At 56.1% G+C, this 23,198-nt stretch overlaps 2 protein-coding genes and 2 long non-coding RNA genes across 6 annotated transcripts; 3 read left to right on the forward strand and 1 right to left on the reverse strand.

Annotated features, from left to right (window-relative positions):
* Positions 1–257: 257 nt before the first annotated feature.
* Positions 258–9,299, reverse strand: LOC148813455 (major histocompatibility complex class I-related protein 1-like). Its single transcript, XM_088908250.1, has 7 exons — positions 9,146–9,299; positions 4,546–4,806; positions 2,396–2,662; positions 1,415–1,717; positions 1,050–1,163; positions 778–819; positions 258–580 (listed from the first exon to the last, which is right to left on the reverse strand). The coding sequence occupies exons 1-6, from the start codon at positions 9,198–9,200 to the stop codon at positions 791–793; spliced, it is 1,029 nt and encodes a 342-aa protein (XP_088764376.1). The 5' UTR covers positions 9,201–9,299; the 3' UTR covers positions 258–580; positions 778–790.
* On the forward strand, positions 1,437–8,383 carry LOC148813456 (uncharacterized). Its single transcript, XR_016086225.1, has 4 exons — positions 1,437–1,535; positions 2,430–2,648; positions 4,655–4,926; positions 5,793–8,383. It is a non-coding gene; the product is annotated as an uncharacterized LOC148813456 (long non-coding RNA).
* A 1,753-nt stretch (positions 9,300–11,052) lies between the features above and the next one.
* Positions 11,053–14,504, forward strand: LOC148813457 (uncharacterized). Of its 2 annotated transcripts, none has more exons than XR_016086220.1 (6): positions 11,053–11,105; positions 11,791–11,880; positions 12,309–12,362; positions 13,074–13,156; positions 13,527–13,597; positions 14,366–14,504. It is a non-coding gene; the product is annotated as an uncharacterized LOC148813457 (long non-coding RNA). The 2 variants fall into 2 exon arrangements; XR_016086221.1 differs by lacking the exon at positions 11,053–11,105 and adding an exon at positions 11,144–11,261.
* Positions 14,505–17,780: 3,276 nt separating this feature from the next.
* Positions 17,781–22,875, forward strand: c10h6orf47 (chromosome 10 C6orf47 homolog). Of its 2 annotated transcripts, XM_088908253.1 has the most exons (3): positions 17,781–18,272; positions 18,391–21,450; positions 22,006–22,875. In XM_088908253.1, exons 2-3 carry the CDS (start codon positions 20,606–20,608, stop codon positions 22,049–22,051), a joined length of 891 nt encoding a protein of 296 aa, XP_088764379.1. In that variant the 5' UTR covers positions 17,781–18,272; positions 18,391–20,605; the 3' UTR covers positions 22,052–22,875. The 2 variants fall into 2 exon arrangements, with proteins under 2 accessions (XP_088764379.1, XP_088764378.1); XM_088908252.1 differs by having other exon boundaries at positions 17,781–21,450.
* The last annotated feature ends 323 nt before the right edge of the window (positions 22,876–23,198 follow it).

The following is a 23,198-nucleotide window of genomic DNA, read 5'->3' on the forward strand; positions in this document are numbered from 1 at the left end:
TCAACGAAGCGCTGTGCTCAAGCAATAAACACAGGAAAAACCGTACATCAGCTCCCCCTGGTGGCCACTGTAGGGAAAAATATCTGGTCTCTGGAGACCCTCCTGTATCTCTGTATATCCTGTCAGGTTAACAGTATTGAATCAACAGCATGAACCACTGCTACAGGAAAAGGCACCTGAAACACGTCAATGTGCATTCATACAACATTATTAAATATCCAGAATCAACAATAAAGCCACATACTGACAGGCCAACAAGGATTTACATTTTTATTATTATTATTTACAACCTTGGAAGTGCAGCTGTTATCGTCACTTCCAGGATTGCGGCACAAAAAAAGTTCGTTATTAGTTATTCACTTTCTTAAGATGTGATTTCATTTTTTTTTTGATGATCAAATCTATGCAGTGTAGCTGATAAAAATGACCAAAGAAACCCAGCCCCACAGTGATTAATTCTGTTATAAAGGATTCAGGCCCTGCGAGATCTCTGTATACACTCTGCAGAACTCCCCTTTCAGTCCGTACGGCCTCTCTAGGGACCAGAGCTGTTTGATGACGGGTCACTCTTGTTCTTGTCCTGGAAGACACGAGAGGGAGAGGTCAGAGGTCACAGAGAGGTCAGAGAGCATCGGGTTCAACAACCTGGCTGGGCAGCTTGTTCCACACCCCCACCACTCTTTGTGTCTATCTTACTGTAATAAACTGCCAGACGAGTACCACACCAGATAACTTATATGTCATCACATCCCTCCAGTCAGTTGATCTCACACTCACCCTGGGCCTCAGTTTACATGACGTCAGACCTCCTACAGGCTCCTAGGATGTAAAAACACAGATTGTCGTCAGTGAGACAGCAGCGCTCTGCTCTGCTCTGAGCTGTGCTCTGTCTAAAGGGCTGTCAGGTGAATCTCCACTGTGTACATTCACAGAGAGCAGCTCTGATTCCCTGCAGACTGAGTGACTCCTGCAGAAGGTCATGACGTTTTCTCCTGCCTCTCCCAGCCCTGCTGTACACACTGATCTCCACACCTCTCTCCCTCTCTCACCTCGTCCTTTCTTCCTCCAGAGGACACAGGCGGCGACGGGCAGCACCAGAGCCACAATCAGGACCCCGATCACTACCCCAGCGATGAGCCCAGTGTCCAGGTCGGGTTCCGGTTCTGTCAACACAGCAGGGGGGAAGAATGAGCCCGACTCCATGAGCTCTAGTTGGGAATGTGTGTCTGTGACTGTTTCTGGGGTGTGATTGAATATGCTCTGTTTCCTGTCCACAGTCTAGAGTCTAGTGGTTTAGATTCACACGATTATGTGTCACAATGTCCACGAGGAACCTGCAGAGCTGAGCCAAACAGCCGAATGTCTGTTCTGCCCTGAAGCCCTGCTCCAGCTGGACAGAGGATCTCTCTCTCACCCCAGTCCACCTCCAGCCTGTTGTCCAGGCCGCTGTGCTGGACCCTGCAGGAGTAGCGGTGTCTCTCTCGGCGCTCCTCCTCCTCCTCCTCCTCGCTGAGCGCCAGGCTCTTCCTCAGCTGGTAGGTCCCGTCTCCGTTGGGCAGCACCTCCCCCCCCGTCAGCTCCTGCTCCGGGACGGGACGCCCGTCTCTCAGCAGGCTCAGCTCCAGGGCCCGGGGGTAGAAGCCGGTGGCCAGGCAGGTCACCTCCGTCCCCCCAGAGAGGGCGGATGTCTTCTGGAAGACCCGGACCCTGGGCTTGACTGCGGAGGAAGAGGAGCAGTAGATCAGAGCTGAGAGGGGCATCGACTCTTTACCTATGATTCCCAACTGTGGTGACAGTGAAAGAGGCAGAAAACACTCTAAAAATCAAAAGTCCTGGGACAGTAGAGGGACGTTTGTCCATTTTTGCAGTGAAATAATGAAATTTGTGTTTCGAATCAAAAGACTAATAGGAGGCAAAAGTATGGCGTTTGAGGTTTTGTTTCTGCGTATTATTTCACAATCTCACAATCGACATTTGTTGTGTTCAATTGGCCCATTCCATTGGCCCTGGGTTCAATTTCTGGGGTGCTGTCTGTGTGGAGTTTGCATGTTCTCCCTGTGTTCAAGCGGGTTTCCTCTGAAGGCTCCGGTTTCCTCCCACAGTCCAGAGACACGCTGGTGGGTTAACGGGCTTCTGGGCTTCTGGTGTGAGAGAGGCTGTGTCTGTGATGGATTGCTCTACCCTGCCCTGTGACCCTGTACTGGATAAAGTGGATAGCAGATAAATGGATGGACTAGTACTCGTCCTTTAGCTTTTCACTGTAGCTACATGAAGTCTTGCCAGGGAAAAGGACACAGCTAATCAGCACTATGGGGTGATGTAGATGGGAAATTGCCCCCTGTGTCTGATGGAGAACAGACACAGTCTGTCATTCTAAGTGGTGCACATCCTGTACCTCTCATCACAGGTCTGTCCTTCTCCTGCTCCAGGTAGCTCTTCAGGACCTGGATGCACAGTGGCTGGTAGAAAACCTTCTGCTCGATTTGGTCAGACCTCAGCAGAGCCTCGTTGTTCTTTAATTCGGGCACCAGAGGATCCCAGCGGAAGTGGGTTATATTGTATTGGAGGAGATCTTGACCATCATAGGCGTCCCGGGCGTGAAACAGCTGTGTGCCGTTGTCGCTGAGCTCACAGGCAGCCTGTCTCTGGTAAGTGTGCAGACCTGTCACACACACACACACATAGATAAACACAGATCGGCCATACCACCCTGCAACTCACAATGGGCAGCCCCCCCACTGGAGCCCAGCAGGTGTGAGCCTGGCCAGTACCTGGAGGGGAGACTCCTGGGAGAGCTGAGGCTGCTGCTGGGAGAGGGGTGAGTGGGGCCAGCAGGGGGCGCTCTCACCCTGCAGTCTGTGTGGGTCCTGATGCCTCAGTACAGTGACGGGGACACTGGACTGTAAACAGGCGCCGTCCTTCACATGAGATGTAAAACCGAGGTCCTGACTCTCTGTGCTCATTAACAATCCCAGGGTGTCTCTCGAGAAGAGTAGGGGTGTTACCCCAGTGTCCTGGCCTAATTCCTAATAACCCCCCTCTCTGAACTGGCTCCATCCCTCTGCTCTCCTCCCCACCGAGAGCTGCTGTGTGCTGAGCGGACTGGAGCATCATCCAGGTGGGGGCTGCACACTGGGGGCGCTGGAGGGTATCCTCCTGACCTGGGAAGAGCTCTGAGGGGAGGGTCCGGCAAGGCGCTATATAAGTGAAGCTCTTCACTCTTTCACTGAAGAAAGATCTAATTATTCTTGAGCGCACAGGAACTGTCCCTATCTGCCTTTCTGTGTTGTTTGGCCTAAAGGGGCTTTTTTATGTTCTATACATGTGCATGTGACAGTTGTTTTTCTATGTCCTATACTCCCTGCTTCTCATTAAGTGTTAGTCTGTGTCTCTCCCAGAGAACCCCTTCTTTAGCGAAGGCATTAGTTCCACACCCACTGTCAAGAAACACGCAAACGCCAATTCATTTGAGTATCTAGTCCAGGCATGTCCTGAAAGAAGCTTGTTCCACACTCCCACCACCCTCTGTGTAAAGAAACACCACCTGGAGTCAGATTTAAGTACTTCCATGCATTAAACACTTGTACCTTGAGGTTCAGTGTTAATCTCGAGAATTTCTCTTCTCTGACTTTGTCGATGTGTTTTTTTCAGAAAGTTGAATATGCGTCTAAAGTCCCCTCCAGTTCTTAAACAGCTCCAGTTCCTTCACCCTGTCAGGGCCGGATATCCCTGAGGTCCGGGAATGTGTGAAACAGGAACCAGAGAGCACAAGTGGAAACTGCAGGGAAGTCGTGTTAAAACTGAGAACAGGAGGCTCTCCTGTACACAGAGAGTGGCGGGGGTGGGGAACAAGCTGCCCAGCCCTGTGGTTGAAGCCGATACCCTGTCTTCTCTCACACAGACACAGCTGGGTGAGCTCCTCCAGTCAGGACAGGAGGCTCTTCTGTACACAGAGGGTGGTGGGGGTGTGGAACAAGCTGCCCAGCCCTGTGGTTGAAGCCGATACCCTGGCTTCTCTCCAGACACAGCTGGGTGAGCTCCTCCAGTCAGGACAGGAGGCTCTTCTGTACACAGAGGGTGGCAGGGGTGTGGAACAAGCTGCCCAGCCGTGTGGTTGCAGCTGATACCCTGGCTTCTCTCCAGACACAGCTGGATGAGCTCCTCCAGTCAGGACAGGGGGCTCTCCTGTACACAGAGGGGGGTGGAGGTGGGGAACAAGCTGCCCAGCCCTGTGGTTGAAGCCGATACCCTGTCTTCTCTCACACAGACACAGCTGGGTGAGCTCCTACAGGCAGGACAGGAGGCTCTTCTGTACACAGAGGGTGGTGGGGGTGTGGAACAAGCTGCCCAGCCCTGTGGTTGAAGCCGATACCCTGGCTTCTCTCCAGACACAGCTGGGTGAGATCCTGGGATTAAATAACTACCAAGCAGGACAGATGGACTAAATGGCCCGCTCTCATTGGTGACCCATCTTATATAATTCTGCTTCTGGAAAAAAAATGTGTGAATGCATAATGGAGGACATACCAATGTCTGGTCACTCACCTCCACTGTGGTTAAAGTGCTTCATCGCGAGCTGCAGTTTTTCAAACATAGATTCGTAAGTGTGTTCGGCTGCTCTTTTCTTTTCCTCCTCGTTCTCCGCGTTGCCCAGGTCCGGGCGCCAGTGCCGTCGAGACACGACCCTCCTGTGGCTGCTGTCGTAGTACTCCATGGGCAGGCCATCCAGATACCCCACGACCACGAACTTTGGGACCCACGCGGCTTCTGTTGTCAGCGTGAAGGACCAGGACATGGAGTGCATGCCTGGGGTGGCAGAGAGAAATCCCAGGTTTCCAGGGAAGCTGTGTGCCAGGAATCGGCTCGTCTATCAGCACTGGCCCAGCGGAGCCTCAGCTTGCTGACACTCGCAGGACGAGAACTCGGGTGTGTCTGATTTTCCTCTCTAGTAAAAATATTCTAGGTCTGAAATATCTCTGATGTGCGAAATGGAGCTTCTCTTGTGAACATACCTACAACCCTCCATCACAGGACACACACACACCCTGGACAGGACACCAGTCCATCACAGGACACACACACACACTCACACACCCTGGACAGGACACCAGTCCATCACAGGACACACACACACACACACCCTGGACAGGACACCAGTCCATCACAGGACACACACACACACACTCACACACCCTGGACAGGACACCAGTCCATCACAGGACACACACACACACACACCCTGGACAGGACACCAGTCCATCACAGGACACACACACACACTCACACACCCTGGACAGGACACCAGTCCATCACAGGACACACACACACACACACCCTGGACAGGACACCAGTCCATCACAGGACACACACACACACTCACACACCCTGGACAGGACACCAGTCCATCACAGGACACACACACACTCACACACCCTGGACAGGACACCAGTCCATCACAGGACACACACACACCCTGGACAGGACACCAGTCCATCACAGGACACACACACACTCACACACCCTGGACAGGACACCAGTCCATCACAGGACACACACACACACACCAGGGCCAGTTTTCCCAGAAGCCCATTAACTCAACAGCTTCTTAAGAAGACAGAGTACCAGCGAAGCCATGGAGAACATGCAAACTCCCCACAGACAGCACCCCAGCCTGGATATTCCGAAAGATTGGGAAAATCGCCTTGTCCTACAGTGTCAGACGGATCTTAATTTAAAATGCGATCTGTTTTTTTTTTTCCCATGTTAAACCGTCCTGTCCTGTATCTTTGCAGTTTGTTAAGGTTCTGTATCTGAACCTCGTCTGAAATAGATATAAACACAGCCAGAACCTCCCGTCAGGATCCAATCGGGGCCCGAGACTGGGTCGGGCACGAAGCTCTGACTTCGAAAAAGCAGAGCACACCTTTTCAACGTTCAACCTTAACAACACAAGCTCCTGCCTGTCCCGGGATCTGATTTTCTGTCTTTTCATCTCCCTGTCGGAAGCCGGCAAGCAAGTTCTTTCACACGGCCTCAGCCAGACCCCCAGGTTATCGAGTGACACGACGATTCCAGGAGTTTTTTGGTCCAGACCCGCAGAGAGACAATTAAAACCTGCCTTCTGCTTTCAGACTGCAGCAACACGGCAGCAAAGGGCGGCTGTGTTTTGTTCAAGCCCTTTTCCCTAAAAGGTGGGTTTGTTTTCTAGCGGTGCATCAGAGACAGAGACAGACCCCCGAGAGCCCACAATGGACATCCCACAGCGTCCCTGGAATTGAAAGTCAAGGGGGGAGTCTTGTCTCAGTGGTGCTCGGTCCTAAACCCCCTGAACCAAGCACAGACGCCCCAGTTTTCCGAGCCCGCAAGCTCCTCGTGCAGTGGGCAGCACGAGAGTTTTTCCGTCCGCTTCTGTTGTGGAGGAAGATCAAAAAAGACTTTCCCATCTCCTCCCGCCCCCCCCCGGGCAAATTTCACAACAGGGGCAGATCGTCTCGAGAGCAACAAGACAGACAGAATGCTGGGATAGAGAGTTAAAGGTCTTGAATTCAGAGCCAGGGGTCTTTTGGGTTAACTGTATTATGCAGTAGTAGGGCCTCATTTACAAAGCTGTGTAGACTTTTAATCACTAGGTTGTAGAAAACATATTGACAGACTGAAGGAACTGAGTCTCTTTCGTCTGAAGGGAGGGTCCCACACCGACAGGCTCGAGGAACTGGGTCTCTTTAGTCTGCAGGGAGCGTCCCACACCGACAGGCTCGAGGAACTGGGTCTCTTCAGTCTGAAGGGAGCGTCCCGCACCGACAGGCTGGAGGAACTGAGTCTCTTCAGTCTGAAGGGAGCGTCCCGCACTGACAGGCTGGAGGAACTGAGTCTCTTCAGTCTGAAGGGAGCGTCCCACACCGACAGGCTGGAGGAACTGAGTCTCTTCAGTCTGAAGGGAGCCTCCCACACCGACAGGCTGGAGGAACTGAGTCTCTTCAGTCTGAAGGGAGCGTCCCGCACTGACAGGCTGGAGGAACTGAGTCTCTCCAGTCTGAAGGGAGCGTCCCGCACTGACAGGCTGGAGGAACTGAGTCTCTTTAGTCTGAAGGGAGCGTCCCACACTGACAGGCTGGAGGAACTGAGTCTCTCCAGTCTGAAGGGAGCGTCCCGCACCGACAGGCTGGAGGAACTGAGTGTAGCGGCGAGGCTTAATAATAAGGCAGAATTAAGTGTTTCTGAGCTTCCCAAATGAGGCCCCATTTCTCTGTTCATCTCTGTGGAGCAGCCACAGAGAGCCCATTAGTGCAGGGTGATTTAAGGTTTCCTAGGACAGCTCCCAAAGGGGGATGCACTTAGCTAAGTCTGGCTATCATGATCAATGGTCATCCATTGGCACCTATCTGTCTAGGGAGTGCCAGATGGACATCTGGACTGCATTCCTAGATGTCAGGAGTAAGTGACTCATATCTCACCTTGATCAACCAATCAGGGACTGGTAGGGCTGAGTAACCCACGTGGGACTCTGATGCCCATGGAACTTTCAGCCAATCAACGAGCTGAAGTTCCTCCAGGTAAAAACAGGCAACACAGGCCTGGAGATTCAGAAGAGATTCAGTGAGACTTCTGTGGACTTTTCTAAAGGGAATTCAAAGGAGAATTCCAGGGCAGGACGGCCCAGGAGCAGAAGGCTCCCAAGGGCAGGACATTCTCGCAGCGCGCCTCCTGACCATCCTGAGACTCAGCCCGGACCACCATGGAACGGCCAGTGTGTCCGAGTGCCAGAACTTTCCTCTGTTCTAAGAGTCTAGAGCGGAGGTTGCCAGAGAATAACCAGAGGATCCACCCGAGGTTAGCACCAGCAGCAAGCCTTGTGAACAGGTCGGAACTGTGGACAGCTGAATCACTATTCAGAACTAGCTCTTCACCAGGAACGAACCGGTCCTCTTCCTGACTTGCTGGGATCCACAGTCATCTTTTCTCCTGTGCACAAACTTTGCTAGTTAAAGCCAACACTAACTAGCCGGTCAGTGAGCATCTGCAGCGCACCGTCGCAAGCTTGTTTCTTTGTGCCCGCAGGAGATCTGAATCCCCAAAGATTGGATGAGTATTCAACTTCAATGCATTACAGCTCGAGAATTCAATTGTTATCCCAACCAGTTGATATCAATTTAATTCCTAAGAGTTATGTACTTGTTTTGAGTATCTAATGTAGAAGTTATAACCAAGTTCATTTACGAAACGGTCTTAATGAATGATATACTGAACGTATGTCCTCTTGATATGTGTAACTCTTTGTAACTGATTGAATATATATCTTTTGTATTCTGATAACCCTCTCGATAAGATCTGTTAGGTTTACATGCATATTCTATGTATTAATAAATGTATCCTCGTGTATTAGTACCTGTGCGTGTGCGTTGTTTGAGTTATGTCGCATGGTTGGATTCTAAAGCCATCAAAAGAATCAACTTTGTGATTTACTGCTACAATTGATAATTGTCTCAGTAAATGCCCAAACCCTACAGAACTGGTGCCTTCAGAGAGCCACAACGTTACATATTTGGCGTCCCTGAACGGCTATGAAACATTACATGAGTCTCTCCAGTCTGAAGGGAGCGTCCCACACCGACAGGCTGGAGGAACTGAGTCTCTTCAGTCTGAAGGGAGCGTCCCGCACCGACAGGCTGGAGGAACTGAGTCTCTCCAGTCTGAAGGGAGCGTCCCACACTGACAGGCTGGAGGAACTGAGTCTCTTCAGTCTGAAGGGAGCGTCCCGCACCGACAGGCTGGAGGAACTGAGTCTCTCCAGTCTGAAGGGAGCGTCCCACACTGACAGGCTGGAGGAACTGAGTCTCTTCAGTCTGAAGGGAGCGTCCCGCACCGACAGGCTGGAGGAGCTGAGTCTCTTCAGTCTGAAGGGAGCGTCCCACACCGACAGGCTGGAGGAACTGAGTCTCTTCAGTCTGAAGGGAGCGTCCCACCCTGACAGGCTGGAGGAACTGAGTCTCTCCAGTCTGAAGGGAGTGTCTCACACTGACAGGCTGGAGGAACTGAGTCTCTCCAGTCTGAAGGGAGCGTCCCACACATGATTGATATTACAGTCCTTCTCGAAACAACGCCAGACCAAATAGCTGGGCTGGGAAAAGAAGAAGGTGAAACCTACTGGCAGCAACGACTTCTCCTGTGAGCAGAACCGCGAATATCGCCGGGAGCTCCATCGCCGCGGCGTGGCGTCGCGTCTGCGCTGGCTGTCCCGTTCCGGCTGTCCTGCAAGCGCCGAGCGTCCTCGTCTCTGGCTTTCACTCCGAGGAATCAAACTTGCAGAAGCACGAACGCCAATGAGACATTCGCCCAGCCTCCAAGGAGACGGGGCACATCCAGACAAGCTGGGACAGCCCTGGAGAAATTTGTTTTCAAAAGCGCACCTGGCTTCAGACAGGACTGGCACAGACTAGACTTTTTTTTCCGGACTGGGAATCGGAGCCAGCTGGAAAAAAAAACGTGTTGGATTGTGATACAAACAATACACCAGAGCTTAGGTTTAGTCCATGGGTTTCTAGTCCTGCTCCTGGAGTGGTCAGTGTGTGTGTGTGTGTGTGTGTGTGTCTGCAGAGTCTCCAGGGGTCTTTAAAGCAGGGCTGTCCAGTCCTGGTCCTGGAGGGGTCAGTGTGTGTGTGTGTGTCTGCAGAGTCTCCAGGGGTCTTTAAAGCAGGGCTGTCCAGTCCTGGTCCTGGAGGGGTCAGTGTGTGTGTGTCTGCAGAGTCTCCAGGGGTCTTTAAAGCAGGGCTGTCCAGTCCTGCTCCTGGAGGGGTCAGTGTGTGTGTGTGTGTCTGCAGAGTCTCCAGGGGTCTTTAAAGCAGGGCTGTCCAGTCCTGGTCCTAGAGGGGTCAGTGTGTGTGTGTCTGCAGAGTCTCCAGGGGTCTTTAAAGCAGGGCTGTCCAGTCCTGGTCCTGGAGGGGTCAGTGTGTGTGTGTCTGCAGAGTCTCCAAGGGTCTTTAAAGCAGGGCTGTCCAGTCCTGGTCCTGGAGGGGTCAGTGTGTGTGTGTCTGCAGAGTCTCCAGGGGTCTTTAAGGCAGGGCTGTCCAGTCCTGGTCCTGGAGGGGTCAGTGTGTGTGTGTCTGCAGAGTCTCCAGGGGTCTTTAAAGCAGGGCTGTCCAGTCCTGGTGCTGGAGGGGTCAGTGTGTGTGTGTGTGTCTGCAGAGTCCCCAGGGGTCTTTAAGGCAGGGCTTCAAGAGGTCTCCAGAAATGTCTGGTGGGGAATTTCCCCATCTAAAGGTTTTGTGATTCTGCCAGATATGGATGATTGTGCTCTGATCAATACTCCTGATGTCAAAGACATGGGGGTGAATACTGACCAGAGTTCATTAACTATGCAATGTTACACATTTGTGAAACTGAGTACCGTTCATTTATGACCCGGCAGAAAAACAAATTTTTTTATAAATGGTGTTTGATTTGCAGTCACAAAATGCACAGTGCTATTAAACTTCTGATCAGTTAAAAACCAACAGGTGATCGATTCTTCCTGATCTTCACTGATCTGCCGTTCACATGGACCCAATTTATAATCTGCCTCCCACCGTGCCGGTGCACAGGACCACCCCAGGAATGAATAAAACAAGAAACGTCCACTAATTAGTCTTTATTGGTGTGTCCCCAGCTTGTAACCGCGAATGAAATTTGAGTTGTTTTCCGAACACCTTTTTTTTTTTAAGGCGAAGGAGATGGAAATGCGCGTCTACTTAAACTCCATTTTTAATTTAAAAAAAAAAACACCAAGGCGAAAAGATTTGTAATTATCTCTAGCGACTTTCTGTTTTGTTTTTTTTTTTTGTTCGTCCTTCTGTTTTTTGGGGGGGGGGCAGACGGCGTCTCCTTTGCTTGTGTCGTTTGATGGTGATGTTCGGCCAAACGTGAGGCACGGGGTTGTGGGGGAGGTGGGGACGCGCCAGGTGCCCACAGGGCGGCGCTGTGGCCGGCTTTGTTTTTGAGTCAGGCAGCGCGTCGGCCGCCAAAGACAGCGCGGAGGACCCCGCCTCCCCCCCCCCCCCTGCGCGTGTATAAGACGGGCGGCGCGTGAGCCTCGCTTCCTTCTCGTCGCTGGTCCTGCAGGCATGGCTGAGGTGAGGCGGCTGTCCGGGGGTCTTAGCGCGGTATTATTATCATTATTATTATTATCATCATCATCATCATCATCATCAGCAGTCTGAGGGGTGCTAGGTGTTCAGAAATACCGCCTAGGCTGCAGTCCACGTCTCAGCTTGAGGAATGTTTTACATGTGCGTTGAACCCTCGTCTTGCATCGGAGCCGGGCAGGGTGACCGGGGCGGCCTGTGGTCTTCTGAAATTATTTCTGTTTCCACCGGCGAGTGAAGGGTGGGGCCGCGCTCCCCTCTTTGCAAGTTGTGGGTAGGGGGGGGGGGGGGTTATTTTTCCCTCTTCTCAGGCGTGATGATCTGGGGCCCGTCCTTGCAGTCACGGAGCTGGGGGGTGGTAGCAGCTGGGCCTTGATAGTGCGGTTTGCGGACGAAATAGACGCCAGGAGTCGGATGTAATTCGGGAGCGCGGGGACGCGCCTGGCGGGGACGCGCGCGGGGATGAGCCAGCAGACTAGAGTCTCTGATGACGTCATGAAGCTCTTTCACAGTGCACTGAGCGCGCTCCCCGCCAAGGCGACCGTGTGCGTCTGTCTGTGTGTGTGTGTGGGGTGGGGAGTGGGGAATCTCGCTCGCTTTCACGCGTGTTGTGGGTGGGGGGGGGAGTATCTGTAACAGGGCGTTTTTTTTTAATGCGTGTGCGCGTTCCCAGGGTTCGGGAGACGAGCCGTCCCGGCCGGCGTCGGGGGTGGCGGTGGATTTCCCGGACTACACGAAGAGAGGCGGGAGGAGGAGACTAAAGGTACGCGACGCCGGGGCGGGGGGGGTTCTCTTCCGGCTGCGTTCGTCTCTTCCGGGTCGTTGGAAGAGCTTCCTCGATCCCCTTTCCCGGTCGGTTTGGAGTCGCGAAGGCAGAGCTGTGTGACAGCCGAGACTGTTGGGTTGGCGTCTTAAGGGGGTGTTGCTGCAACCCCAACATCGGTTTGCGGGGGTGGATGTGGGAGGTTGGGGAGGGGGGGGGGGGGCTGCAGCTGTAGTGCTGTCTGTGTGGAGTCTGCACGTTCTCCCTGCGGTTGTGTGGGCTTGCTCCCACAGACGAGCAGTTAGCGTGTTGGGGGTCTGGGAGAACTGGCTCTGGAGTGTGTGCGCCTGTGGGGCAGGCGGAGTGGACGTGGGGGCACCGGTGTGGTGGTGTCCAGGCACTGACCTTTCTTCATTCCTTCCTTCCAGGGGGTGATGTAGCGGTTGACCGGGCACTGGACGTCTGGCCAGTTGGACCTCAAGGTGAGCCTTTGGATTGCATTTGAAATTGGGGTAGGAGGTGCATCCTTACACCGACAGTGGTAGGGGTGGGGGAGCAAGCTGCCCAGCCCTGTGGTTGAAGCCGATACCCTGGCTTCTCTCCAGACACAGCTGGGTGAGCTCCTCCAGTCAGGACAGGAGGCTCTACTGTACACAGAGGGTGGTGGGAGAGGGGAACAAGCCGATACCCTGGCTTCTCTCCAGACACAGCTGGGTGAGCTCCTCCAGTCAGGACAGGAGGCTCTTCTGTACACAGAGGGGGGTGGGGGTGGGGAACAAGCTGCCCAGCCCTGTGGTTGAAGCCGATACCCTGGCTCCTCTCCAGACACAGCTGGGTGAGCTCCTCCAGTCAGGACAGGAGGCTCTGCTGTACACAGAGGGGGGCGGGGTGGGGAACAGGCTGGCCAGCCCGGGAGCGATTCACTTCCGCCAGGAGGGCTGAGCGATCTCCGGTCTCGTGTTGTCCGTGACGGAATCGAGCTTTCCCAGGCCGGAGGGGGTGGCGGGGGGCGCGCGCGATGATGAGCCAGCAGACTAGAGTCTCTGATGACCTCATGAAGCTCTTTCACAGTGCACTGAGCGCGCTCCCCGCCACGGAGACCATGGGTTCGATTTGTCTTTTTTTTTTTTTCCCTTCGGTGTCTGAACTGGCTTTTCAAGCACTCACTCTCTCTCTCTGTCTCGGGTTCACAGGTGGGGCTCGAAGTCTGACCCCCCGAGGTGATGGGGGGGGGAGCCCAGATCGCGGACGAGGAGGGGGACCGACCCGTTTGCAGGTGAGTCTGGGGTCCCCGGCCCTGGTGTGGGGCGCCCCCGAGCTTCTGTGGGGTGTGTAGCCAAGCAGGCTGGACCTGCCTGCTCCACCCCCTCCCCCCCTGGTCTTGACCCATCATGGCCTCCTAATCACCCCCCTCTCTGAACTGGCCCCATCCCTCTGCTCTCCTCCCCACTGAGAGCTGCTGTGTGCTGAGCGGACTGGAGCATCATCCAGGTGGGGCTGCACACTGGGGGGGCTGGAGGGGATCCCCCTGACCTGGGAAGAGCTCTGAGGGGAGGGTCCGGCAAGGCGCTATACAAGTGTGGGGGATTATTATTCATGTGTACGTCATCTCTCCATCTGATGTGTCCGCTTGTCTCGTCTCCTAGGTGTGGAGCAGCCCTGCTGAGGAAGACCGGGATTTTTGTGGGTGAACAAGACTGGGATGTTCCCCGTTGAGGTAATTAATTTTCCTCCCTTCTGTGTGGATAGAAACTCCAGTTTTAGGGAACTTGACCACCCCAGGCCTGTATCCTGACCTGGGCAGCAGTGGTGCTCGGGCGGTACGTCCACACCTTAACTGGGGTGATGAATTACCCATCCTGCACTGCAGCTTCCCGAGCTGCGCCTGGTTGGGCGAGCCAGGCGCCGGACTCCATCTTGGCTCCAGGGCGGGTGGGACGCGCGTCGTGGGCGGGGGAGTGCAGCGGTGGAGCCCTGAGCCAAAATGGCGGCCACTGCGCGGCAGTTTCTTTGCCCCGGAGGCGTCGGTGATGAGTGCTTTAATTCGGTTCACTGACTTCTGTCGTGACGATAAACCCGCAGCGCACTGAGACCCTCTTCGCTGTGTGCGCCACGGCGCCCTCTGCTGGGTGGGGTGGGGGGGGGGGGGGGAGATGAACCTTTTAGTCTGGCAGGAAGTAGTTGCGTCCGTCTAGATTACTGGTTCTTGTGCGTACCCAGTGCCAGATTTTCATGCCTCTTTTTCACTGTTAAGTGCCCAGACAAGCAGCTCAAGATTTCGTTTGTCCAGACCTAGAACAGGAACTAGCTTATTTTGATGGCATGTTCAGGGTAACCTGTGCCCCCCCCCCCCCCCCCCCCCCAGTTTTTAAGCAGTGGTTCGGTCCAGGTGCCCCTTTCCTGGACCTCGGTGCTTCGCGGTGGACTCTACCATCTCCTGTTGGAGGAGGGGTGCCCTTCTGACTCTGTCTCCTTGTTTCTGCAGGGGGGTGAAGACGTCATGGGTGGGTGGAGAAGCAGGAAGTCCCGGGACTGGACGAGCGCTTGAGTTTTGCGGACGCCGTCCATTCCGTCTGCTCCTTTTTTTTTTTTTTTTTTTTGCAATTAAACGTTTGGAAACGGTCTCTTTCGAGTCCTGCTTGATTCCTGGGGGTGGGATGGTGTGGGTGGTTTCGGTTCTGTCGGTAACCGAGTGGGTTTGGAGTCCCCCCCCTCCCCCCCACGCTTGGTCCAGGCTCGCAGGTCCGGTGGGAGCGGCTGTCGGACCCAAGCCCCGTTTAAAACGTGGCGTTGGACCCGTCTCCTGACTCGTGTGTCGGGACACGCGGGGGCGGTGCTGTTGAGAGGAGGGATGTTGACCCTGGTGTCCCGACTAGCCTCCCTCTAGCTTGTCCAGTCCGTCCTCCCTTAATTCCCCTGCTGCTGTAGCTTCTCTTTCCTGGTCGGCTGTGCGTCTCCCAGCTGGGGGCCGCTGGTGCTGAGCGGTCGCTGTGCGTCTCCCAAGTGGGCCTTACCGGTGCAGAACGGTTGGTGTGCGTCTCCCAGCTGGGGTTTACCGGTGCAGAAGGATGGCTGTGTGTCTCCCAGCTGGGGGTCACTGGTGCCGAGCGGTCGCTGTGTGTCTCCCAGCTGGGGGTCACTGGTGCCGAGCGGTCGCTGTGCGTCTCCCAGGTGGGCCTTACCGGTGCAGAACGGTTGGTGTGCGTCTCCCAGCTGGGGTTTACTGGTGCAGAAGATGGCTGTGTGTCTCTCAGGTGGGGGTCACTGGTGCAGAATGATTGCTGTGCGTCTCCCAGCTGGGGGCCGCTGGCGCTGAGCGGTCGCTGTGCGTCTCCCAGCTGGGGGCCGCTGGCGCTGAGCGGTCGCTGTGCGTCTCCCAGCTGGGGGTCACTGGTGCAGAATGATTGCTGTGCGTCTCCCAGCTGGGGGCCGCTGGCGCTGAGCGGCCGCTGTGCGTCTCCTAGCTGGGGGCCGCTGGTGCAGAAGATGGCTGTGTGTCTCCCAGCTGGGGGCCGCTGGCGCTGAGCGGCCACTGTGCGTCTCCCAGCTGGGGTTTACTGGTGCTGAGCGGCCGCTGTGTGTCTCCCAGGTGGGGGCCGCTGGTGCAGAATGATCGCTGTGTGTCTCCCAGGTGGGGGCCGCTGGTGCAGAATGATTGCTGTGTGTCTCCCAGCTGGGGGCCGCTGGTGCAGAAGATGGCTGTGCGTCTCCCAGCTGGGGGCCGCTGGCGCTGAGCGGCCGCTGTGCGTCTCCCAGCTGGGGGCGCTGGTGCAGAATGATCGCTGTGTGTCTCCCAGCTGGGGTTTACTGGTGCTGAGCGGCCGCTGTGCGTCTCCCAGCTGGGGGCGCTGGTGCAGAATGATTGCTGTGTGTCTCCCAGCTGGGGTTTATTGGTGCAGAATGATTGCTGTGCGTCTCCCAGGTGGGGGTCACTGGTGCAGAATGATTGCTGTGCGGCTCCCAGCTGGGGGGGGTCACTGGCACAGAACGATCACTGCGCCTCTCCAAGGTGGGACTGCTCTTTACCAGAGGAGGGAGTGTCCCATTCTGTACATGTCCTGAAACTTTAACAAACGCTTCCGTTCTGTTAAGACTGGAGCCCTCCTGGTCTCGGGTGGGTTTCGTTCTCGGTTGTGTACCGATTGTGAACGGCGAGCTGACAAAAAAAGGTCTGCTGGGAGATGGGGCGGGGGGGGGGTGTCGTTACAGCAGTTCATCTGCAGGGCCCGAGCGCGGTTCTGCTCGATTATGAAGACGCATCTTCCATTTCTGTTCGTGTCGAGCGCCTGTGCCTCGTCGGTTCCGCCGCTGGGTGGCGGTGTTACCCTCCACCCATACACACCCACACACCCTCGGCGGGAGGAAGGCGGCGGTACCGGTCCGGCCAGCTGTGGCGGGAGGCTAAAGATAGATCCTGTGGGACAGCTGGAATGTGCTGCGGGCTGCTCCAAGGACAAGGTGTGTTTCAGCCGAAGTCGGCAAAAAAAAAAATGTGCATTAACAGCCCGGTGCGCGTTGCAGAGAAACGCTGGAGCACGGCCCCTATCGCGCGTCTCGGCAGCGCCTTGAAACTCTTCACAAAGGTCGCTCTTCCTGTTTCTCAAGGCCCTGCGCCCTTTTTATCCAGGATCAGTCCTGGCTGACAACTCCTCACGCTCTCTGCGAAGACGGTCTTGTTTGTGCGCAAAATAAAAAAAAAAAAATCATCCTTACACTTGTAATAGCGCTTTTCTGGACATAAAACTAAAACTCAAAAGCTCTTCCCACCTAAAAGTAAGGTGCCGTCCCGCGTGACTCCCCCCCCGCCACACACACAAGCGCGCACACACACACCTCATCTCGCCCCCTCGGTCGCCGTTGACCAATCGCAGCCCCAGCAGGCAATACCGGAATGTCAACTCCCATAGGACCGCGGAGACGTCCATCGCAGCAAGAGAACGCCTCTTGATGATAATAATAATAATTGCTTACAGTTATATAGCGCTTTTCTGGACACTCCACTCAAAGCGCTTTACAGGTCATGGGGACTCCCCTCCACCACCCCCAGTGTGCAGCCCCACCTGGGGCCATAGTGCGCCAGTCCTCTCCCCACACACCAGCTCTCAGTGGGGAGGAGAGCAGAGGGATGGAGCCAGTTCAGAGAGGGGGGTGATTAGGAGGCCATGATGGGTCAAGACCAGGGGGGGAATCAGGCCAGGACACTGGGGTAACACCCCTACTCTTCTCGAGAGACACCCTGGGATTGTTAATGACCACAGAGAGTCAGGTTTTACGTCTCATCCGAAGGATGAGAGAGAAATTCGTGTAAGCGAAACTACAAATAAACCAGGCAGACTTTTTATTTGGCAAAGATACTGAATAGCTTCTGACCCCCCGTAGTCTAGTGCTAAGGGTAAAACCTCAAACGGGGAACGCGAGTAGCTTTTCCACGTCTGAAATATAAAACCCCACCTTTTCGCTCGGCAGAGGGCTACAAAAAAAGGGCGATCGCTTTTTAAGCACGTTTTTTTTTCCCCCCTCCATCTTTCATCACCGCCCGGAAAACGCTCACATCCAAGCTCAGAAAGATGCAGGTCTCCATGCCAGAGGGCAGCACGGCTGTCCCTGTCCTGACAGGCCATCCCCTGTTGTGTGTACAAAGAAATAAACGCGGATAACAGGAGGTGAGGCGGTGCCTCCAGGTGGGGCTGGAGGGGATCCCCGTGCCCTGTCAAGCGCTTTGAGTGGAGTGTCCAGAAAAGCGCTATATAAGTGTCAGCAATTATTATTATCGTTGTTGTTATTACTGCGGGCTCAATCGCAGAGCCAGGCGCGCGTCCGCTGGCGGGGCCCCTCCGAGCCGCCGTAGTTGTAGTCCGCTCGGCTGCTTCCGGCTTCCGTCCCGGCGCTGGCTGGCTGCTGCAGTCTCGCCTGCTGTGTGAGTGTGTGTGAGAGAGAGAGACGCGCACAGAGAGCTGGACAAGTTGCCAACAAGCACCGACTGGGAACGGGGAGAAAACTGGGAGACGGAAGGCGCCGGGAGGCAGGTCGAGAGCAGACCCTCTCCCCCTTCCCCCTCAAACATTACAGAGGCCCGTCGCCTGCCACCTCTGCAGAAAGGGAGGATAACGAGCGACAGCTTTCTGCGGGACACTCCTCCTCCTCCTCCTCCCTGGATTTGGGACATGCCAGAGAACAAGGAACTTCCGACTAAACTTTTAAGTTTTTTTTTTCCTGCGCTCTCTGGGTTAAACGGCGGTGTTTTTTTTTGCGGGAGGGTCGACTCGATCCAACTCCTTTTAACCGCTGTTGTTGGTGGCGGCGGCGGTGTTTTTTTTTTGGTCTAAACAGAGGCGGGTATGGGCGCACCGCGAGTGCACTGGAAGCGTGTTTCTCTCGGGCCGGCTCTGGAGGTGAAGAGAAGGATTGATTTATTGTTTTCTGTCTTGCAACAGTCTGCTTCGCCTCCCGTGTCGCGGGATTAACCCTCCCCCGACGTCCAAACCCTTTCATTTTTTTTTTTTTTTTTAGGGAGGAGGGAGAGGACGTCGCAGACGGTCCAGCTTCTCGGGGTTTTGGGAATCGCGGTCGAACTTTGGCCGAACTTTGAGCGCTGTGGGGCCGGGAGAACTTTGGACCCGAGACTGGTCCCCTGTCAAGTCGGATTAAGTCGTTTTTTAAGGGGGGGTTTCTCGGCGCACGACAGCTCAGTGTTACCGGCTCGGTGGAAAGGAATTCGGGAGACGGCGAGGAAGTGTGTGTGTGTGTGTGTGTCGGGGGGGGGGGGAGAAGGAGGAGTCGGCGCTTTTATCCCATATTCCTTAATAAGGACAGGCACGGCGGAAACAACCCCCGCCCGCCCGCCCCTCTGGAGCCGGGAGATACTTCGCGTTAGCGGGAGCCGAGCGGGTCGGGTTATTACCCACCCCCAAAAAATAATAAAATAATAAATAAATAAAACCTCCCCCCGTTTGTGGGGAGGGCGGGCCGGAGTCGAACCGAGCCCGAGCCCGAGCCCAAGCCCAAGTGAGCAGCCGGTTCGGAAATACCCTCGTGGTGGGGGGGGGGGGCGATTGATCAATCGACTGGGCATTTCGGTTCCTTTAGAAGATCAAACTTCGTGGTCGCCGGCCCCTATTGTATTAAACGGAACCAGGCTGTCTGGACGGCTGTGCTAGAGGCGTGCGGTCCTAGGAGGGCCTGTGTCGTCTGAGAGGGCAGGAGGGAAGAGATTCAGTCCGGTCTGTGACACACACACACACACACCTGTCCGGCCGCGGGGTATCGCGTTGCTCCCCGGGACAGGACGGCCGCGGAGTCGTCCCGAACTCGGGCTCCTCGAGAGAGAAAAGGGAAAAGAAGTTTTCGGACAAGGCGAAGTTTCAGCCGGTCAGGCGGGGTGTCATCACGGCCCGGGCGGAGGGTCAGGGGTTCGGGGACGCACACAACAGGAGTTATTGACCCCCCCCCCCCCTCTTCACAGCCCGGCTAAGTCTTAGAGTGCGGCCGCTCGGTCTCTCTCAAAGGAACTCGAGCCCAGCCCTGCCGTGTTCGAGCGTACCTCGTTCTCTGGGACAATATATTTTTTTAAAAATCAAAACAAAACCACGGATTTACATCGGTCGGACGCTTTTTAGTTGTTGTTGTTTTGTTTTTTTCTTCCTGTGGGACGAAATTTATTTTTGAGGGAACAACAACAACAACAACAACAACAACACAAAAAAAAAAAATATATATTTCCGGGGACTAAATAACCCGACTTGAAAGATGGAGAGCTGAAGGTTAGTGGCTTTTGTTGTTGTTTGTCGTTGATCGTGCGGCGACGCTCTCCACAGCGAGTCTAATTCGCGCCCGTCCCGTACCTCGGTAGTTTGTAGCGAGTTAATTCTCGAAACGCACGGGTGTATTTTTGTTGTCTTGGGTTTTTGACGTCACCTTTTTTTTAACCCCTGCGGAACTGTCGTTTTTCCGAGTTCTCTCCGTCGGGCTTTTCGGAGCGAAACCCCCGACAGACTTTTTTGGGGTTTTTACGACAGAAAGTCCAGGGGCGCTACTTTTTTGGTGGGGGGGGGGGGAGCACTTTTTTTTTCGCCTAAACCACCACAACGTCAGCTTTTCCGCCACCTGGGGCCGTGCGCGCAGGTAACCGGGCGGGCCGCCATCTTTGTTCTCCTGCGCTCCCACCTCCTCTCCTCTCCTCTCTCTCCCGTCGTTCACGAAACACAGGGTGGGGGGGCAGTCCGGATCAATACCGAGGATCCCGGCGGTGCGTTTAGACCCGAGGCGGTGGAGAACCGAGTTCTTGTGCCCGAAAACGTCCCCCCACCCCTCGCGGGTTAAGAGACCTGTAACCTGACGGACGGGCCGGATATGCGCCTGGAGACGGACTTTATTTTTACTTTATTAAATTTTTTTTCCCCCTCGCGAACCATCTGTCATTTTCCCCTGCCGAGAGCCCCACTAGTGGAAGGGAAGGCTCCTTTTTGAGGGGAAAACCTGTACGTACACACGTGTACGTACGTACGTACACACACACACACACACTTTGTGTGGCCCTTTTATTTAGAGAGTTTTTCTCTAAATGCTGACGGAAGGGCGTCTGAAGAGGGATTCTGTTCGAGCCCTTTATTGCTTAATTGGACTTGCTAATTGCTTAATTGGGCCAGGCCGAAGCCCCGGCTTGGGGGTTTAAAGAGACAGCGCCCCCCGACTGAGGGGAGTTGGGGACCACTTTTGTGGGGGGGAGATGGCGGTCTGGGGCCGAGGCTGGGGGTGGGTGAGTCCTGTGTTCTCCTACCGGCCCTGGGGGGCGAAGGAGGAAGAGGAGGAGGAGGAGGAGGAGGAGAGGATGAAGTGTGAGGCGCGGATGAAGAGGGCGGGAGGGGGCTGGGGAGGATGGGGGTCATGGGGTTGGGGCTGGGGGTGGCGGAGGGTAAAGGTCGCGGGGGCGGAAGGGGGGGTCGACGAGCTGGGGGCGACCGGGGAAGAAGAAGAAGAAGAAGAGGAAGAGGAGGAGGTGGAGGTGGAGGTGGAGTGTGAGGGCGCCCCCTGGTGGCGGAGGTGGAGAGCGGCGCTCTCTCCCGCCTCCTGGCTCCGGCCCCGGCAGGAGGCGGGGAACCCTGAGGAGGAGGAGGAGGAGGCGGCGAGGGTGGGGGCGCCCGGGGCTCCCCGGCAGGCACCCCGGCTCTGCGGCCTGTGGCGCTCCTGGCGGGGGGCGGTGCGGCCCGAGCACTACGAGATCTGCCCCAACCTCCTGCGCCACCTCTCCGACCTGACCCTGGCGGTCCTCCTGCGGGCCGCGGGACCGCCGGCGCGGGCGGCGCTGGAGCTGCTGGGCGTGCCCGCCGGCGCCCCGCGGCTGTGGGCGCACGGCATGGCGCTCTTCCTGGCCGCCGCCGCGGGCCTGACGCTGCTGCTGGGGCTGGTGCAGGCCTACCTGCCCCAGTTCGCCCTGGCCTACGGCGCGCTGCAGGCGCTGGTCATCTCCGTCAGCCTGCGGCGGGAGAGGGGCGAGGAGGAGGAGGAGGAGGAGGAGGAGGTGTACCTGGACACGGAGGAGGGGCCCGGCGGAGATCTGGAGGGCTGGCCCGGGTGAGCGAGAGTTCGTCTTCGTTTTGGCAACGTGCTGTGGTTGAAGCCGATATCCTGGCTTCGTCGGCAGACACAGCTGTTCCCCACCCCCACCACCCTCTGTGTACAGAAGAGCCTCCTGTCCTGACTGGAGGAGCTCACCCAGCTGTGTCTGGAGAGGAGCCAGGGTATCGGCTTCAACCACAGGGCTGGGCAGCTTGTTCCCCACCCTCACCCCCCTCTGTGTACAGTAGAGCCTCCTGTCCTGACTGGAGGAGCTCACCCAGCTGTGTCTGGAGAGAAGCCGGGGTATCGGCTTCAACCACAGGGCTGGACAGCCTGTTCCCCACCCCCACCACCCTCTACTATCTTCTCTGGGGAGTGTCACAGGAGCAGACAGACCCGAACCCCCAGATCCAGAGACAGCGTCTTCCCTCAGGCCGTCACATGACTGACCTCCTGGCTCACACCGATGGGTTGTTTGAAGTTGTATGTGATTTGAAGCCGCCGGTCCGGTCCGGTCCGGTCCGGTCCGAGCCCGGATCGGTCCACTCATTCCTTTCCCTCTCCCTGCAGAGCCAGCAGCGCCGGCCCGCCCGCCGGGGAGGACCAGCGGCACTAGCACCCGGAGAGGGCGGTGGAGACGACGGACCGGCGCCGACCCCGGTCCCACTTTCCGAACGGATCTCCCGGGTCTGGGACCGGTGCGACCGGTACCGCGCCTGGCTGGGCCCGCGAGGCCGACCGGGACACGTGCTCGAGGAGGGCACCGCCGCCGAGCGCGGAAGATGGGCCGGCACCCCTCGGAGACGGGCCTGTCCAGCTGCTGACCGCTGGCCGGCCGGACACCGTCTCGTCTGGGGGGGGGCCGGGGGGGCTGCGGGCCAGTGATGAACATGCCGGAGTCGTCGGCAAAGAGCTGATTGGGGGGGAGACTGCGAGGGACGACGAGCCCGGCGCTCTCTTCTGTACGCCGAGAGTGGTAGAGGCGGGCTTCGGGCCAGGGACGAGCACGCCAGAGTCGTCAGCGAAGAGCTGATGGGGTGGGGGGGGGCAGGGGACAGTCGGCAAGAGAGGGACGAAGACGGCGGCCTGCGCAGGAGCGGGTTCGAGCCCGGCGCTCTCTTCTGTACGCCGAGAGTGGCAGAGGCGGGCTTCGGTGGGGGGGAGGGGGGTTCTTGGTTGTGTGGCTGGTTCAGCAGGAATACCCTGGTAATGACTTATCTTGTTCTGTTGTGGTTTAAATAAATGATTTCACCTCCTGCCTTCTGCGTTTTCAGTACCTCGCAAGGGCCTGGGCAACTTTTTCAAATTGTGACGGCACAGTGGCGGCGCCTGGCGGCCACAGCGCGCAATTACAAGTGTCGTCTTCACGGGGGAGGATGGTGTCATTACAAGAGGCTTAGAGGCTTTAAATAAAGGAAAGATCCATCCAAAACGAGCAGTCCTGCCAGGAGTGAGCAGACACAGCCCTGGGGTTAAAGTGCTGTTGTTTTTTTTTGTTTTTTTTTTACACTGACCCAGTCCTCGGTGGGGGGGGGGGGAAGAGGGGAGGAGTTGGGTTCCTCAGGAGCCTCAAACGAATTCACAGTGAGCTCCTTCGGGCTCGGCCTGCGAACATGAAGCAGGGCCCACAAGGGGAAACTTCGAGAAAAGGCAAACTAGGATTTACACAGAGGGGGGTGGGGGTGGGGAACAAGCTGCCCAGCCCTGTGGTTGAAGCCGATACCCTGGCTTCTCTCAGGACACAGCTGGGTGAGCTCCTCCAG

This window comes from Atractosteus spatula, assembly GCF_055471065.1.
Source record: "Atractosteus spatula isolate fAtrSpa1 chromosome 10 unlocalized genomic scaffold, fAtrSpa1.hap1 SUPER_10_unloc_1, whole genome shotgun sequence".
Classification (NCBI taxonomy): domain Eukaryota; kingdom Metazoa; phylum Chordata; class Actinopteri; order Semionotiformes; family Lepisosteidae; genus Atractosteus; species Atractosteus spatula.

What these genes read in the sequence shown, in the direction of transcription:
- LOC148813455 (XM_088908250.1), bottom strand. Translation starts at nt 9,200, where the DNA reads ATGGAGCTCCCGGCGATATTCGCGGTTCTGCTCACAGGAGAAGTCGTT. An exon ending in AGGAGAAGTCGTTGCTGCCA is followed by an intron (nt 4,807 to 9,145) that starts GTAGGTTTCACC and finishes CTGCCACCCCAG; the next exon opens with GCATGCACTCCATGTCCTGG. An exon ending in GGACAGACCTGTGATGAGAG is followed by an intron (nt 1,718 to 2,395) that starts GTACAGGATGTG and finishes CTTCCTCCGCAG; the next exon opens with TCAAGCCCAGGGTCCGGGTC.
- c10h6orf47 (XM_088908252.1), top strand. Translation starts at nt 20,606, where the DNA reads ATGGCGGTCTGGGGCCGAGGCTGGGGGTGGGTGAGTCCTGTGTTCTCC. An exon ending in GATCTGGAGGGCTGGCCCGG is followed by an intron (nt 21,451 to 22,005) that starts GTGAGCGAGAGT and finishes CTCTCCCTGCAG; the next exon opens with AGCCAGCAGCGCCGGCCCGC.